At 41.5% G+C, this 18,376-nt stretch overlaps 1 protein-coding gene across 21 annotated transcripts in view; it reads left to right on the forward strand.

Annotated features, from left to right (window-relative positions):
* Positions 1 to 18,376, forward strand: part of BRD4 (bromodomain containing 4) — a 228,352-nt gene that overhangs the window by 171,851 nt on the left and 38,125 nt on the right. For 19 of the 21 annotated variants that reach the window (XM_073319258.1, XM_073319263.1, XM_078849691.1 and 16 more), the window contains 4 exons: positions 11,495 to 11,704; positions 12,533 to 12,732; positions 14,213 to 14,514; positions 16,044 to 16,154. In XM_073319258.1, the coding sequence (XP_073175359.1) occupies positions 11,495 to 11,704; positions 12,533 to 12,732; positions 14,213 to 14,514; positions 16,044 to 16,154 (823 nt within the window). The remainder of the gene's footprint in view (positions 1 to 11,494; positions 11,705 to 12,532; positions 12,733 to 14,212; positions 14,515 to 16,043; positions 16,155 to 18,376) is intronic. The other 2 variants (XM_073319267.2, XM_073319269.1) reach the window with 1 other exon arrangement.

Genomic DNA, 18,376 nt, shown 5'->3' on the forward strand with positions numbered 1-18,376 from the left:
GCTTGCACTCCAGGATGCAGAGGCCAGACAAAGACCAAGAGAAACCCTGACCCCCAGGCTCAGGATGCCGCAGAGAGTGGAGAGACCGTGGGGACCCAGAGATGGCAAACTGCAGAGAATTGGGTAGGAAGTGACCCAGGGAAACTTGATGGGGAATTGGTTGTAGAACCAGAGGCTAGCTCAGCATGTTTCGGTAGGATCCCCGCTGACCTGGTGGCGGGCAATCCCACCACCAACAGGGCCCTGGGTTGGGACCCAGTGGAGAGGTCCCCCTACCCTGGCCATCACTCACCCCAGGGTGGTGGCCCAGCTCACCCATACGATTGACTCTGGCCACTAGGCCGTGCTGTTGACTCAGCCACAGGGCTGTAAAGCACCTCTCCCCTGCCCACAAAAGGTGACTGGATGTACCAGCCCTGCGACAAGGAGCAGTAGACCCCACAGTGGAGGGGGTTTTCCTCAAAGTATACTTTTGTGCCAAGTCTCAAAAAAGTTCCAGATGGTGGCTCTGGCAGCCCTAATCTCTTCTCTAAAGGCAGGAGATTGGTTTTCGGCCCTCGATCTACAGGTGGACTGTTTTCATCTAGAGATGCATCCTGCACACAGGATACCTGCGCTTCACCATGGTCCAGGATTGTTTTTAGTGCCGAGTACTTCTCTTCAGCCTTTCTTTGGCCCCAAAGGCATTCTTAAAGGCTTTAGCAGTAGTAGCTGCTCACCTTCGGTGAGAAGCAATTTTAGTCATTCGGTATCTTGATGACCGGTTAGTCAAGGGCTGATCTTACAAACTGGTACTAACTTCCACCCAGAGCCCCCTCTCTCCACCAGGAATTGGGTCTCCAGCTAAACGTTAAAAAGATATATATATCCACATTAGCCCCTGTACAGAGGGGCTAATAATTATCCACATTAGCCCCTGTACAGAGAATACAATTCATTGGGGCATATTTGGATTCGTTGGTAGCCAGGGACTTCTTTCCCACATACAGATTTGTAACTTTGTCAAATCTGGTTGGGACAAATCAAGGAAGTCTCTGTACTACAATAAGGAACTGTTTGCAGCTCCTGGGTCAGATAACAGTTTCCACCTTTGTGACCGAGCATGCAAGATTACACCTCTGCTGCTTTTAGGGCTGATTCAGAGGGACCTATTGGACAAACAGGTTAAGGTTCCCCTCCAGGTGAAGAACTCTCTGGATTGATGGAAAGATTAATGCAATGTCTATGTGGGTGTCCCTTTGATCAAACTTGCTCCAATAATAAGTGTGACGACGGATGCATCGCTGTTTGTTTAGAGATACTCCCATCCCTCACTCATAACTCAGGACAGGTAGTCACCTCAGTCCACTGGCTCTATATCAATTTGTTGGAACTCAAGGATTACCTACCTTGAGTTCCTGCCCTCATCAAGAGCAAAACAATCAGTCATGACACACAGTGTGGCTTGCATGTTTGATATCAACAACCGAAGAAGAAAGATTCCCTTTCCTGTGCGGTGAAGCTAGAAAGTTATGGAACTGGTATATAGCTGATCAGAGTCAGATCTCAGCCTTTTTGCCTTCCTTGGAGCCCAGAATGTCACAGCCAGTAGGCTCAGCAGGCGCTTCTGACAGGACTAAGAATGGGAGTTGGACTGTCAAATCAAGGTACCAGGCTTGGAGTCCAATTGAGCGGGCTCCGAGGTAGGACGAAGCGCAAGCTCCATGGGGAGGGTCCTTAAGCAGATATCCCGCTCCTTCTGAGTATGAGGTCGAAAGTTTTTGCAGATCCTGCACTTATCCTTTCTATGGGACTCCCCCAAACATTTTAAACCGCCCTCATGGGGGTCCCTAATGGGCGTCGGCTGGCTACACAATGAACATGGCTTAAAACCTGGGGAAAGGGGTATGCCCCGCTCCTTGGCCAAGTCCCAGCCAGAACTCTAACTCCTACACAACTACTCTAAAGCTTAACTTAAAGGTCTAACTAAGTACCTAGCAACTAACAACAAGGGAGACAGAACAATGGCCTGCAAGAACCGCTAATGCTTTTGCGATGCAAGACAAGGCGCTCCAACCAACCGTCATGGGCGGTAAGAAGGAGCTGAGAGCGCATAGGGTCGGCAGCGCCTAATATCCCGATGCATGAGCGTGGCACTCGAGGGCACTACAGCTGACCTTACAGATACCGCTAAGGCAAAAATCTCCCAACTGTGCACGTGGGTGCGCACACGCCTAGAATGGAATGGACATGAGCAACACATCTTGAAGAACAGCAGTTATGAAAAGGTAAGTAACTGTTTTTTATTTTTTTGTTGTTGGCTTGCTTGGAGATTCAATACAAATAATTTTAGCTAGGAAACTCCATGCAAAAAAGTACATTAAGGAAATACATTAAGAAAATATGCGAAGTTAAGCACTCGGAAGCCAGGAAATGCTAAAGTTAAGACTGAGTGTGTAAAATCTTGTAACACTGACTATTAATCTGTGTATAATAGAAAAAACAGACTTAATGAAAGCCATCTATATAGTATGCAAACAAACATAGTTCCTTGAGTGACTGCACATGTGCATTCCGCTCTTGGTGTTGGTGCACACGGCTATCAAAAACTTTTCCCCTCTATAGTACTCGCTTGGCAGCTTGAGCCCCCCCATTCACCATTACATGCAGTTCTTCTTTGAGTGCTTGCTCATCGATTCCAGTTAGGTGTGTGCTCACTGCGTGCACGGCTGTCGGAAAGTTTTCCCCTAGCAACACCCGTTGGGTTGGCTGTGGAGCCCCCTGGAGTGGCACCTTCATCGCGTTCAATATATACCCCAACCGACCCGGCGCCGCGTCGGTTCCTTCTTACCACCCATGAGGGTTGTTGGAACTGTGGGGTCTTGCTCTGCTTGCTCTCCATGCTTCCCAAGTCTTCAGATAGTATTTGTCAGGGCCGGCTCCAGGCACCAGCGTTCAAAGCAGGTGCTTGGGGCGGCAGTTAGAAAGGGGAGGCAGTGTTGCTGCAGCAGCGGCAATTCGGCGGCAGCTCCTCTGTTCCACTGGGCGCAGCGGCAAATCGGCGGCAGCTTCTCCCTTTTGCCATCACAAGCGGCTGTTTTTTTCACTGCTTGGGGTGGCAAAAACTGCAGAGCCAGCCCTGTTATTTGTTAATTTGGTTTATAGTTCTTATAAAAGGAAGCCCCCCCTCAGTTCCTTCTTATCGTCCATGATAGTCATTGGAACTCTGTTCTATATCAGAACAGTTCTGTGTCTCAGCCTTCGTGAACTGTGTGTGTATGTGTGTGTGTGTACACACATAGTCGAGTCCTTAGTATTATTAGCCGTGGCCAAATGAGCAGGGGAGTTGCTGGCATTAATGTTGGGACTTCCACAGATGATCTTCTTTAAGGACAAGGTTTACCTGCATTCTCATCTGAAGTTGGTCCCAAAGGTGGCTTCCCCTTTCCACATCAACCAGCCAATTTGTTTGCCAGTATTCCTCCTTGCTTATATGTGGTATTGGGTAGGAGAGCATTTACATATGTTGGACATAAGAGTCTTGCCATTTTACCTAGACAAACCAGTCACTTTCATAGATCCTCCCAGCTATTTGTAGCATTGGCAAATAGGGTAAGAGAATTTCTTCCTGGATTGCACCCTGCATATGCATGTGCAATGACTTTTTGGCTAATGTCACTCCACATAACAGTCACAGCTCGTTTGACGAGGTCACAGTCAGACTCAGCGATCTTTCTAACACAAGTCCCAGTTGCAGACATTTGTAGTGGCAGCTTGGTCCATGTGTCCATGATCCACATGCTGTGCTTAAGACTCCAAAGACAATGCTAGAGGGGAACAAATTGTTCTCCAATCTCTATTGAAATAGATTCCAATCCCACTTCCTGTCTTATGGCTTGTGAGTCTCCAAGAGTGGAATGAAAATGTGGAATCACTCGAAGAAGAAAAAAGGGTTACTAACCTTTTCCATAACTGCTCTTCTTAGAGATGTGTTGCATGTGTCCATTCCATGACATACACTCCTACCCCTCTTCATTGGAGTTATGGCAAGAAGGAACTGAGGGGGCTCAAGGCAGCTCTGCTCTTTATACCTGCACACAGTGACACACAGCAGCAGGAGTCGTTTGAGCCACCTAACAGGTACTGCTGAAGGAAAAAGTTTGATGGCCATGCACTGGGCGTACAGACTGCCAAAGCGAAATTGACATGTGCAACACATCTTGAACAGTAGTTATGGAACAGATTAATAACAGTTTTTCACACTAAGCCCTGCAACCCAATCTGAACCCAGCTACAAGCGTCAAGTCGGGGACAGTTGGGTTAGGCTTTCTGCTTGCCTGTGAGGTCAGCTTGTGGTGGTTACTTGTGACAGCAGCTGTGTGCCTTACTCCTGCCGTCTGCTACCATCTGCTGTTCTGTGTGTACGCTGCAGTGTGAGAGGTATTGTGATGCCTCGGCATACTCATTTTGCAGGGTATACACAGCAGAGCCTGGGTGATAGGACCAGAGCATGCAGCTGCCTCTGTGCCAACCCCACAGGCAGGAGGTAGCAGCAGTCGCAACTCAGATTCGGGGGAATGGAGTAGAAGGCTCAGGGTTGAAGTCAAGTCAAAAAATGACTTGACCATACTTGGGCGGAGCCTAAAAATTAGGCCTGAGCAGACCTCTGGTAACCAAGAATATTATGATTGATCATAGATAAGATTGTAAATTGCATGTTAAGACGTCTACATCATACTAAAAATGGAAAGTCAGTCTGTAACCACTGAGAATGTGTTAGAAATTGGTTCTTTCTGTGGCTCTGTGCTCAATAGTGTCCTGTTTTGATATGACTAGTTAACCCTTTGCCCATTTCTGATCACTATTTTGTGCTGTTCATAAAGATGTTTCCTTGTATTTGAATATGAATTAATGAATTTTTGTTAATAGGTTAACAATGTATTTTTGCCACTAGATGGTATCAGTGTCTTCAAAATCTGTGTCAACTTCAAGCTGCTTTTATTGGATTATTTTTTATGCCTGTTTTAGTTTTGATTATTTCTTGATCCAGTTGGCAATTGTAGTTTCCAGTTTCTGCGTTAACCTGCTGTGAAAATGTTGCTTTTCATTGTTAAACACCTCAGATGCAGAGGCAATTTGTTTGTGGAGGGAAGGTTGTATGATTAGTAAAGCGTGTGAAGCACTTCAGGGTAGTTAGAGCCTTGTCTGCACTAGGCTGTTTTTGCCAAAAAAAACTTGCCATTAACAGTGCTGGTTGTTAGGGTAGATAGGGCTTTAGATGGCGACCTATGATACGATTAATCAAAATTTGTATTACGGTAGTGCTTAAAGGTCAACAGATTGGGTCCCTAATGTGATAGGTGTCCACAGATAATAAATGTCAGTCCCTGCCCCCAAGAGCCTACAGTCTATCCCACTGCATCTTCTAGACCTTCTGTAAGCAAAGTTAGATGATACGGTAGTTAAAATGTAAATGCACACCTGGAGTTACGTGTGCACTAGTGCACTTTCTATTGCTACCAAGTTGAGAAGCTGAACCAGAGGTAGCAACAGTGAGAATATTTTGGCAAAAAATGTAATGTTTACAAAGTCTGTGGGAAGACAAATGGTGCTATCATTACTTTTTCATTTACAAAAAGCATATAGAGAAAAAAATCATACAGATACAAGTTCTTGAGGCTAAGACTGATGAGCGTTCAGAGATGGGTGCGACTGAATTAAAAGTGCAGGAAGGTTTCAAGAAGGGATTTCATTCAAGTCATAGTGACAGGTGTGGTACAAGAGCCAAAGTAGACTGGTATAAGTCAGTACAAATTTCATATCTGGGATCCTTTACCTGTATTCTAAGGTAGGACAAAGGAGAAGGAAAAGTATGTTGGTTTTGTGTTCAGTTTCCTTATTTAAAAAGTCCTTTTAAATGTTTGTTGTTCAAAGGAATCATTTGTCTCTTGTGTAAATATTTTTGATAATGCTTAGTAGCTGTTTTGTGAAATGAGGTTGATTTATTTTATTTAACTGTGTGTTAAAATAGTTTCATATTTAAATAGTAAATTTTTATACTGCAGCATATTTTATTTGGTGAGTGGTTAAAATGAGTTATGTAAATACATGTGTAAATATTTTTTCATACCAACAGTATGCGTAGCACCGTGATGAGCAGACATGTGCACTGTGCTAAAGAGTTTCTTAATCTAAGTTGTATACACAGTAGAGTTCAGAGATGAACTCTTACGTACACAAAACAATATCTATAGGTTAAATGTTGAACTTCCAGGCAGAAGGTGAATTTTTGCCTTATTCTTTTAAATGCATTCAAAACTGGATAGAGGGATGGTACTGAAAAACCTGACAGCAGAAGTGTCTCATAAAGAAAGATGAGAACTTGCACCCTCCCACCCCAACCCCCCCTTTTCTTTTTTTGCAGCAATTAATTAGGGCTGTGCTTCATATTTATCATTTCAAAACTTCCTTTCTAACCATTTTATTTTGTTTTACCCACATTTACTCTTTCTCTATATAAATACGGTTGAAGAGAAAAGCTGCAGTTACACTGAAGAAAATAAGGGATTTTGTTCAATCTCACTTTTCACAAGTTATGTTTTATTTGTAAAATCCTTCACTCTTTCTATGAAGGGGATTCAAATGTGAATCACAAAGGTTTTGTTAAGTAAAAAACTTGTTTATCTGATTTTAAAAGTAAAAAATCTATGGCTCTTGAAAATACATATAAACAAAACTGTTCCTCTTAAAAGTCAGAAATCTGAGATTTGGTCATCTTGGTGTCTATGCTAGAGAGAGAGTTCACAAAGGGAAAGAGCATAAGGTTTGTGAGAGAAGAAACTGTCTCTAAAGTTCAGTTTTTTCAGCCTCTTAAGGGTAAGGTGATTGTTTCAAGTGTTGCTAAAATCCTGTCTCATTGTTTATGTCGTCTTTTGGAATCTTACAGGGAAAAAAACTTTGCTGTTAAACATTCAAACAAACAAAGTGGACAGATGTTGAAAAATACTTTCAGGCTTTCACATCAGACTCTTAAAAGTTCTAACTAGTTTACAGTTGCCATATCATTGGTTTAAGTCAGTGCTTCACTGAAAGGTGACTCAGTGCCCTGGTTCACACTAAAGTATAATTGCAAGTTGCTTGGTCAAGTGGTAAATGTAATTGAGGTGGTGTTTGCTTTCTGTAACCAGCTGGTTATGATGTAACCATTGTCTTTAGGAAATGAAGCTTGTACCTTTGCTAAGAAGGAGGGCAGACAGCAGTCACTGCAGTGGTACTGTTAAGAGGGTATTTGCATAATTCCTGTTTTAAACTGTCTGTGCTGAATAAGTGTTAGTACTGGGTATAGCTTGGCACAGAAAATCTCAGCATGCAAAGACCACTTGAGTCTTAAACAAAAAAGAAACAGTTTTAAAACTATTTTTCCCCTGTCCTTATTGTTTCCTTCAGAGGTATTGTGGTTAAAGTCCAGTTTCCAGACAGAATGCAGATCTTAGGGAAATTACTTAAATCGTACAGCCTTATACTTCTAATAGCCTAGTTGTTTGTCTCCAGGCAACTAATACGTTCAGCATTCTGAAATTATAAGTAAAGTATCAGAAAGGTAGCTAGACTTGCAGTTAGGTCTGGGATTTGGGCCTTTAACCTTGATGTCATGGTAATGTGGCCCACTATTAGTTATTTGCCTTTGATGTGCAGTCTTTTTGCTCACATATGGCCTACCTGACTTAGCTATTTAAATATGCATTTAATCAGGCAGAATTACCCTCTTAACTGTTCTGAGGCACAAGCCACAGATTGCTTGTAACCTGTAAAAATATGACTGAGCAGAGATGACTGAGCAGTGCATGCTTGACGGACAAATACAGACTTAATATTATAATTGGTAGCATTTATGTGGCTTTTCACCATAAACAAGTTTTTACATTTTTTAAATATAACCTTTTAAAGAATCCTGCTTTAGTTTTTACATATTGAATGATAAATGGGTTAGAGAATATTTAAAATGGACCCTTCTGCTGTTAGACTTACTTGTTTCCCCAGCTGCCTTTGCTCTAGTTGGGGATGGTGCTTTGGCATGTCACAGTAACTAAATGTTGGCATTTGGGACTTCTTTGTACCATGAAGAGCTTTTTACATTTACCTTATTTAAAAATTAAATCCCAGCCGCTATTTACCTGACTGAGCAGTTAGGATGTGCTCTGAGAATTTAGATAGCATTGTGTGTCTGTCTCTCATTTGCCTTACCTGTAAAAAGATGGTGTTTCTAATTGCAAGCCCTACTATCTGGGATCTGAGAATCAACTTGGGTTACATCTGGATATAATTCGCCAGCAATAAAGATTCTGCACCAGTATTTGTTTAACAATTCAGAGGATAATGACTGACGCAGGGTAAAATCCATTTCTCTCTCCCGTTGCCCAGATTGGCGCTGCAAGACTAATGTCAATATTAAAATATTATTTTGGCACTAAAGTGGATGCAGTATATCAGGGATCGGCAACCTTTCAGAAGTGATGTGCCGAGTCTTCGTTTATTCACTCTAATTTAAGGTTTCACGTGCCAGTAATACATTTTAACATTTTTAGAAGGTCTCTTTCTATAAGTCTATAATATATAACTAAACTATTGTTGTATGTAAAGTAAATAAGGTTTTAAAAATGTTTAAGAAGCTTCATTTAAAATTAAATTAAAATGCAGAGCCCTCCGGACCGGTGGCCAGGACCCAGGCAGTATGAGTGCCACTGAAAATCGCTCGCGTGCGGCCTTTGGCACGCGAGCCGCAAGTTTCCTACCCCTGCAATATATATTACTGAGAATACAATTTAGTCACAGAAAAGGTCATGGAAGTCATGGATTCTGTGACTTTACCAGGCCTCCTTGACTTCTTCAGCTTCAGCCAGGGCTGTGAACCACTCCTCTGGAGCTGGGGCCATCTCCTCCGCCCCCACCCACTCATGTCTGGAGCCAGGGCTGTGCCCCCCACCCCTGTGGCAATGGGGCTTGGACTGTCAGTCCTGCATGGGGCTCCAGCTGGCATACCACCCCCGGCAGCTTCCCTCCTCCCTCCCCCCCACCCAGTTGTTTTAAGTAAAAGTCACAGAGATGTCATGGCTCCTGTGAATTTTTGCTTATTGCCCACAACCTGACTGATTTTTACTAAAAATGACCATGACAAAATCTTAACCTTACATATTACACATGGGGAAGAGCCCTGTTGAGTAAGAAGATGCCCTTTTTACATGGTTGCCTTTCCGACCATACTCTAAGCAACCCCGTACAGTAGAGCAGGTAGAGAGCCTGCCAGGGTTTTAAAGAACACAATAAGACTTCAGAGAAGCTAAAATTATTTAACCACAAAAGCAGGATGAATGAATAACCCCCCGCCCCAGACAAATCTTTACAGATAGTCTGTACAAGAAGTAGCATTGGTAAAGGTCTTTTTACATCCTTTCCATGTCAAAGTTGATGCACAGGCAGAAACCAGTCCTTTTTTCTGTCACTTGCTGCTGCTCCCATTAGCTCTGTGGTGTTGAAATGAACTATTCTGCCCTCACTACTAAGGGGGGTTCCTAAGATTTATCTTGGGTGCTTTCATTTCTACTTGGCAGCTTCACATGGGGATATATGTTGGCATCTGCAGTACATGCTTCTTTCTGATTCTGGTGGAAATGGGCTGCTGGTTAGTGATTTGTCAGATCTCTTCATCGGTGATTTTTTCCCAGCCAATTCCCAGAATCTTTCATAGGCACTTATTTTCGAAGGTGTCTGTTGTTCTAACATTTTAGTAACTCTGCAGCTCTTGCAGCCGTGCGTTAGCACCGAGATTACTTTTGAATTGAAAATTCTGTTTGGTTCTGGCGCTGTATATTTTTGATTTCCATAGGTGGTTGAGTTTAGTAAATGCTGTGGATGCGTCTCTGTACATCGGAATGCATCCGATGAAGTGAGCTGTAGCTCATGAAAGCTTATGCTCAAATAAATTTTAGTCTCTAAGGTGCCACATGTCCTCCTTTTCTTTTTTCTCTGTTCTTGATGTCACTTCCTTCTTGAGGTCTCTGTTGACTAACAGCATGCTGCCCAGGTGAATGAACTGTTTTACTTTTTTGATATTTTAGCCTTCTAATGTGATGTTACCGCTGGACATCTGCTTTTCAAGGATGTTTGATTTAGCATAACTAATTTTGAGCCTTGCTTGGCCTGTTATTTTTGCCAAGTTGTCTGTCTTTGTAAGTTTTTATGGGCATCACTCAGTAGTGCAATATCTTCAGCAAAGTCTAGGTCTTCTAGGCATTTTCCATCTACCCATGCTGTTCTGGTGTTTGTGTTGCTAATACACTTCATTATCCAGTCTTTTGCAATGCCAAATATCAGTGGCGATAAAATGCAGCCTTTCAGCACCTGTGTCCACATTGAACCATGTCATCTGGTTGTTCAGATTTAGTATTAGCCATTCTGTAAGGGGATTTTTTCAACATTTCAGTATATCTCTGTACTGGGTTTTGTATTAAGGTCTTGACTCTGCAAGCATAGTTGTAATTTTTCTTTAGGACTTCAATCTACCATATCCTCCAAATCTCAGGTTTACCTGTTGACTTTAATTTTGTTTAAAATAACAGTTAAGGAGTGAACAGAGAGGTAGTGTAGTAGTGTAGTAAGCTATGAGCTGCCTCAAAGTTTGTTTTTAATCAAGGAAGCTAAAACATTGAATTCTATTCTTTAGAAGTAATTTTGAGGAATTATTTGCGTCCTCTGAACTTTGTCTTCTAATAAGTAAGGAAGCTTCTGTCCTGAATTGGACAATCAAACGTTTTTTTGCTAATCCATAGAGCTGTTCTGCTGTTTTAGTCGGTTTGATCGTCCTGCAGCTTAGTATTTATTGTGTAGATAGTATAATCAGTTCAGCACTCGTACCTTATTTAGTTACATAAGTAGGCTTTGAAGGATTAGATTTTTATCGGTAAATGTCAGTAAACATCAATTTCACTATCCACACACAAACTGAATATTTCTAGTGATAATAGAAAGTTACAGATAAGCAAAGTAAGAAAAATGCTGCTTGAGAACTTAGTTTAATTTAAGGATATTTACATATGTGATATTGACCATTTGTATTTTAATGGTAATAAAGCTTTAATTTTTTGAATCTCTACATCTGCTGTCATTAAATAATTGTCTGACTACCCCATGCTTCCCTGCGACTGTGGAAATGTAAATAAGTAGGAGAAGAAAGTTTAAAACTTGTAATTTTTTGCAACTGTGAATAATTAAATGGACAAAAAAATGCTTAAAAATAAACATCGATATCAGAAGTTGAATTCTGCCAAGCCTGTACAGAACCTATATTGAATCCTAGTCTGTCCTCCCTTCGCTCATTCAAGGAGGAAGGCTTGTCTGTCTTTATCAGGTGCTTATGTTGCTTGAATAATAATCATTATTACTTGCTGAGCTGCTTGTAAATGTGTATTTGTATTCATGCAAACCCAGCGTTATTTTTCAATGTGTGTTTCTCCCCCAGGATGTTTTTGAGATGCGCTTTGCTAAAATGCCAGATGAACCTGAAGAACCCATGATTCCAGCCTCCTCTCCAGTAGCGGTGCCGCCCCCAACCAAGGTGGCCCCCCCTTCATCCAGCGATAGCAGCAGTGATAGCTCCTCTGATAGCGATAGCTCGTCGGATGATTCTGAGGAAGAACGAGCTCAGCGACTAGCAGAACTCCAGGAACAGGTAATGTGTTCTGCGGGTCTAGGGGCTAGAGCAGGGGGACTGGGAGTCGGGCATTCACAACTCTTACGGACTTGGGTGACCTTGGGCAATTTGCTTTAGCTCTTTGCTTTAGTTTATCCATCTGTAAAATGAGCTACCGGCTGTCCAGGGGCTGTGAAGCTCAACTGTAAAATGCTCTGACATTTGTCATTGAAAGGGCTTAATGGGCAAAATATTAATAAATATCATGGTGTCTTTCAAAACATTTGCGTATGTTCTGTTTAGCTCACACATAATGTTAAAAAAAAATTACAGCACCATTACACTATACCATTGCCTTGAGTTAGGTAGCATCATTTGAATCGATAGAATAGAGTTTTGGGCTGGCTGAACTTAAGACTAAAGTGTGGAACATGGACTTATAAAATGGGGCCTGTAGCCACCACCTCTGATAGGGAGGTGCAGCCCTGAATACAGGCAGTGCTCCATCTAGATTGTTGTAGCCTCACAGGCCCTCCTCGTCCATTAAATCATTCAGTGTCAATAACACTTAGTGTCCGATTGGTGCTGAGGAAGTGGGCAGTCTGTTCTTGGCCAAAAGGTAAGGAGAGTAGTAACTTTATTTATAAAGGCTTCCTACCCCCTGTCAAGTGGGTCAGGGTACTTTAAAGTATAATGAACAAAAAAATCAGTGTACAATAAAAAGCATCTCGAACTGACCCACTTAATATTCAAAGAGATGAAAGCAAGTGAGAGTAGCTAGGCCAGAAAGGAGGAGAAAGGAATGAATATGGGGGAGAAGGTGATGCAGAGCGAAAGTATCTTGATCTTTGTATGTCTGCCTCTTAGCTTAAAGCAGTGCATGAACAGCTCGCTGCCCTGTCCCAGCCACAACAGAACAAACCAAAGAAAAAGGAGAAAGACAAGAAAGAAAAGAAAAAAGAGAAGCACAAAAAAAAGGAAGAAGTAGAGGAGAATAAGAAAAGTAAAACCAAGGAACCACCACTCAAGAAGGCCAAGAAAAATAATAGCAACAGCAGTAACTCAAGGTCAGCTTTGTGTCTGTCTTATCTTGCAGTTTTTGTATTTTACTGCACTGAGGAACAGTAGAGAGTTAGAGACAACCTTCTTGCATTCAGGATTACTTCCAACAGTAACCACTAGTGCCTGTGATGTAGTGATGGCTCAATCTGGGGTTTCTAGCTTCTGTAAGGGCCTTGGCATTGATAGTATCAGTTCCAGCAACACGTGTTGGTGCAGACCCCAATCCATTGTGCCTCAATGTGACAGTACTTGTTTTCACTCGTGCACCCCTGTGCTTCTGTGCCTGGCTTGTGTGGCTGCCATTAGTATCCAATATGAGACATGATAGAATTAATTTTGTTCCTCTGTATATTGTCACTGTGACATTGAATCCCAGATCCTGGAGGTTTTTTTAGATTTCATCTACCTTCCCTTCCTGGGTGCTGGAGGGATTGGCTTATCAGGGAAAAGGTTATGAGCTAGATATTTACAGTTGGGTAAGTGACAACTCAGAGGAGGTAAAATATCTTCAAGTACTTCACAGGCATAGCCCCCAGCCAGCGGGAGGAACTGTTAGCCCCCAGCCAGCGGGAGGAACTGTTAGCCCCCAGCCAGCGGGAGGAACTGTTAGCCCCCAGCCAGCAGGAGGAACTATTTACAGTGCAACAAAGTATCATAACTTCGGGTAGTGGGATGAAATGAAGAAAGGGGAAAATGTAGTTTTCATATAAGTACAAACTGTTTGTTGTGAGTTTGATTAGGCTGCAAAATTGTCAAAGGTAAGAGACATGAGCCCATTTCTCAAACCCTACCCCCACCCCCCATTTAGGGCATTGAGGCTGGACAAAATACTAGACAATGTACTGTACAGCTCAATTGTAAATCCTCCCCAGGGAACTGAACTGACAGTGGCCTAATAGATCTCTTACTTCTTTAATTTCATTGGTAATCCTTTTGCTACATAGGCTGTGCATTCTGTGTTAATGCTGAGGTGCTATGAATCTGGCTGAAGTGTGACCTCTTCAATTGCATACACATCCTTTTTATAACTATAAATCTAGTTTCTCAAAATCATTGACAGTCTAATTTATGTATTCTCAGAACAAAACCACAACCCTAGTATATGAAGTCTAACAGATTGTTACTTATTCTGAGGACAGGTTTGTTTGTTTTTTTCATGCCTGCTGCTTCTTGCTTCCCCTCCTCTCCCACACACAGTACATAGATCAGCAAGTCAAAAATCATATATGGATCCCTCTTATTTAATGCTGAAAATGAATGTCACCAAGGAGCACCTATCTATCACCTTCTGTTCTCTCTGCCCCTCTTACCCACCCATTCCAGTTGTACTCTTAATAGCCTACTGAAATTAAACAACTTTGATCATTTTTAATTAGAGTGTAATGTAATCAGTGTTACATTTAAGACATTAATATCAAGCTGCTGCTTTTTAAACGCCTCACCATTTTGGTGTTTCTATAATAATGTTTTATAATTATTCCTAAGTAGTAAGAAGGAGCCTGTGACGGTGAAGAACAGCAAACCCCCTCCTGTCTACGAGTCTGAGGAGGAGGAGAAGTGTAAGCCAATGTCCTATGAGGAGAAGAGGCAGCTGAGCCTGGACATTAATAAACTCCCTGGTGAGAAACTGGGCCGAGTTGTCCATATCATCCAGTCAAGAGAACCCTCGCTTAAAAACTCCAATCCTGATGAGATTGAAATTGACTTTGAGACATTAAAGCCATCCACGTTGCGGGAGTTGGAGAGATATGTAACATCATGTTTACGGAAGAAGAGGAAACCTCAAGGTACCTTTCATCCTCAAAGCAGTTTACTTCACATTCCAGCGATGTAGTCCAAATCTTATGAGAGAGAGAGAGAGAGAGACACACACACACATGTAGAGAGAGATGGTGCACAAACTGTGCGTATAGGTATTTATATCCTCATGCCAGGGGAGAGAAGAACTCATTTCAAAGCTACTACTTTTCTATCAAAAGGTAGATTTGATTAATGGCACAACAGCATGTGTGTTAAATCTTACCACTGGACTTCAACTCAAAGGCTTGTGATTTAGGGCTAATTTTATCTTAATATCCCTGTACTTTGAGCTCTAATGTAAATATTTTCTTCACTCCAAACACTTGATACAAGGGACAGATCATACTGCCAGCTAAATGGAATATTACATGCTGTTTCAATCTCATGCAAACTTTTCTTGTAAAACCTTTTAGTTTTCTTTTTATTGTACAACAGTATTTGTTCTGGGCTGCAAACTCACCTTCAGTGTGCCAAAAAAAACCCCAAAACACCTCCTCTCAGTGAAAGAATGTTCTCATGTCAAACTGGGGCGCCATCATGTGAAACAGTTGGCACATGTATAGGCCTGGATTTTGGATTGTGCCAGGCATGAGACTCACTACACTGGGGCTGCCATCCTGGATTCTTTCCACCAGTTTTTGGAGCTGTTTTTGGACTTTGTTTCAGTTTTTAATATATGGTTAATGCGCAGAAAAGCATTTTAAAATTGAAGTAAAGCCTCTTACAAAATCAAAAATGGCTGCACATGTAGAGGGGAGTTTGGAGGACTCTCCAATCACCCATTCCCATGCTTTTCTTTGTACTAATATATCTGAATAAAACCTTTACGTTTGGAATTCAGCAAGCCATAAGAAGATGTGAAATTGCCCTATGTGCTGCTGGCCTAAGCATTACTTGTAAGCTTATTTGGTGTTTTGGAAAGACAAATAGCCTAGAGCCTGAAGTGTAAATGTCAAACGCTGCATATGCATGATAAGCCTTCTCTAACACAGATTGCAGAAGGATTGGGTCACGTGCAGGATTGAGTATATGCAGTTTTGGACCTTTATAATTCATTGGGTCAATAGCATTCTTAAAAAAAAATACTATGCATTAATTATGGGCCAATATTGTCTAGTCAGTAAATAATGTGTGTTAACATTTCTAGCACACTTTCCTTCTGCAAGAATCTGATACATGCATGTTTATGGGTTATTTAGGCAAAAGTTGTATTTGTTACATTGGAATTGGGAGCAGCAGGGCAAACTCTTTGTTTCTGCCTTAGTTTGTAAAGCTCAAGACTAGGAAGGAACATGGGAACAGGGCAGTGAGTTTGCTTTGCCCAATTACAATAGTACTTTACTTAGTTAAACTACTTATGACTCCAACTATAGAGCATCAGCATACAAGCAGTCCTCCATGCAATAGAATTCCTATTACGGGCGTTGCTGATTACAGGAGGACCACACAGCACAAGACTGGATTCTGGGTTATTTTTGTCATCCTTTGACAATATTGTACTGTTATCTTGTTGCAGCAGAGAAAGTGGATGTAATTGCTGGTTCCTCTAAAATGAAGGGGTTCTCCTCCTCAGAGTCTGAGAGCACCAGTGAATCCAGCTCCTCCGACAGTGAAGATTCAGAAACAGGTTAGATGCAGCTTATTTAAAGACTCAGTCCTATACCTGTCTTCTGTATAAATAAATATGTTTTCAGTACTGGCTTGGTCTTTAATTTTTTTGTCTTGTAATTAAAAACAGTACACACAGTGTAGATCCTGCATGTTGCAGTTGCCTATAGTGGACCCGACATATGAAACTTGGAGGTGGGGGATATGGCATCTTGCACTTCCCAAGATTACAAGATTTTCTTGCTTTTCTTCCTTGCGATGGGAGAGCCAACCTGCAACATATGCCCAGATACTTTCTATCTGGCCAGTGATTTAATTACATATTTTTTAAAAGTCCCCTTCTCTTTTCAGTTTGCTCTTGGGGAGTGTAAGTGTTCTCACCAGGAACACTTCTGCACCAGAGCATTTTGCTGGACAACAGCTGAGGAAATGTGGGTTTATGTATAAAAAATAAAAACAATGGCATGAAACAATTCTCTTCAGGAAAGTAGGGTGAATTTAGTGAGCAGTAATGACTCTGTATAGCTTTTCTAGTTTCAGCTGATACTCCCTCAGAATTTGTGATTTAGGCATGTTAAGTTGATTTTGCACTTCTGAAATAGCTTCTTAAAGTATGGTTCTTCCTCTAAAGTGGCATTGTGGCATTCTTTTGTGTCGAAGTGAGCAAAGCTGCATAGCTAAAAATTTGAGTTATTCTTTCTCGAACTGCCAGCTTTGTGTGGGTTCTGAAAGTTAAGCTGGGTTCTTTCTGACACATAAATCACCAGTAATAAAGTTTCTGCAACTTTAACTTAGTTAACTATGTCTGATGAAGATGTAAGAGGTAGAAAACAGTCCTGCTTCCACTTCTATAGCTGTATTGACTCTGAAGTGCAAACAGGAGTAAAAATAAATAAAAACGCACTTGTAAGAAATTCTGTGACTGAAGTAATACATTTTCGGGCCTGCCATTGGGTTGGGAGGGGCCTAAGAGCACAGGTGCTGAATGCATACTGCTCTAAGCCCGACATGTATGCTAAATACTCACCTCTTCTTTTCCTGTCCCCTCCAGTCAGCAGAGGTTAGTATTTATAGGAGTTGCTTTGGGTGCTTACTAATGACGCTTCCTACAAACACTCGAATTTTAAGGCTGTATTTTTTGGGGTTGGGGAATCTGCACTAAACTGTAGTTAAACATAACACATTTAAGTTGCATTATATTGTCAAGCATATTTTTAAGTAAATTTAGTTTTTTGAAAGGAACTCCTCACCTTTGATGATAGTTCTTTAGAGGGAATTATATTTAATACTGGTCAAAATATAACTTTCAGTGGTAGTGAGTGCTGTCCTCATAGTGTGTGTTAGTGGAGGAGAAAAATGGTCTCCTGCTACTTGATAAGTCTTAAGGCAGAGCTGCCACATTTACACTCAAACCATAGACTGTTATTGTACACTTGTTTTTCGGTGGCTTTATTTGACTAATGCAGACTCAGTCCTGCCAAAGCTTCTGTGAAAAACTTGTTTAGAAATCAATTTCTCTGTTCTTTCTTGCATGACTCTTTGCTCATTCAGGTCTGAGACATGGGAATTAAAAAAGTGTTGTTCCTTCCTCTCTGCCCCAGAGATTTATTCCCAGTGTGATGCTGTTGTCTGCAAAAGCACAGTTGTGGATATCTTGGCCTGGTCTACGAAGTTTTTGTACTAGTATTTGGCTATACTACTATAGTTAAATCGGTGCAAAACCTGTGTGTAGACAAACCCTAAAATGCCACAATATGGCAAAAACAGAACGTTTCTTCTTGTTTGTCTTTTTCCATGGAAAATATGCGTGATCCAGACAAAACCATTTCTATGTCAAATGTTTCTCATAATCTTCCTGAGAATGAGGCAGTGGAACCTAATTCATTTGATTGGGTGGATATGAGTGAAATTGAGCATCACTTGCTCATTGTCCTGTAACTGACCTCTTGGGTTGTATTGGCTTAGAGAGCCTTCTTCTGCTGTAGAGCACTTTATCCTTAAGTACATATTATAGTTTATTTTTGTATTTTGAGTAAGCTGTCACTAGGCAGAGCTAATTAAAACCTTAGCTCTCTATAAATTTTATGTGGTGTATGGTATGGAAATCTGTAAGATGACAGTTTGCTCAACTTTGCAACATGACCGTTACATTAGTACCTCCAATGTTCTCCACTGTGTGCCATAACTGCACTTCCTTGGTGGAATTCTAAATGTGACTGAGCTTTTTTCTCTAGTGTTCTC

Source organism: Lepidochelys kempii, chromosome 20 (assembly GCF_965140285.1).
Source record: "Lepidochelys kempii isolate rLepKem1 chromosome 20, rLepKem1.hap1, whole genome shotgun sequence".
NCBI classification, from domain to species: Eukaryota; Metazoa; Chordata; order Testudines; family Cheloniidae; genus Lepidochelys; species Lepidochelys kempii.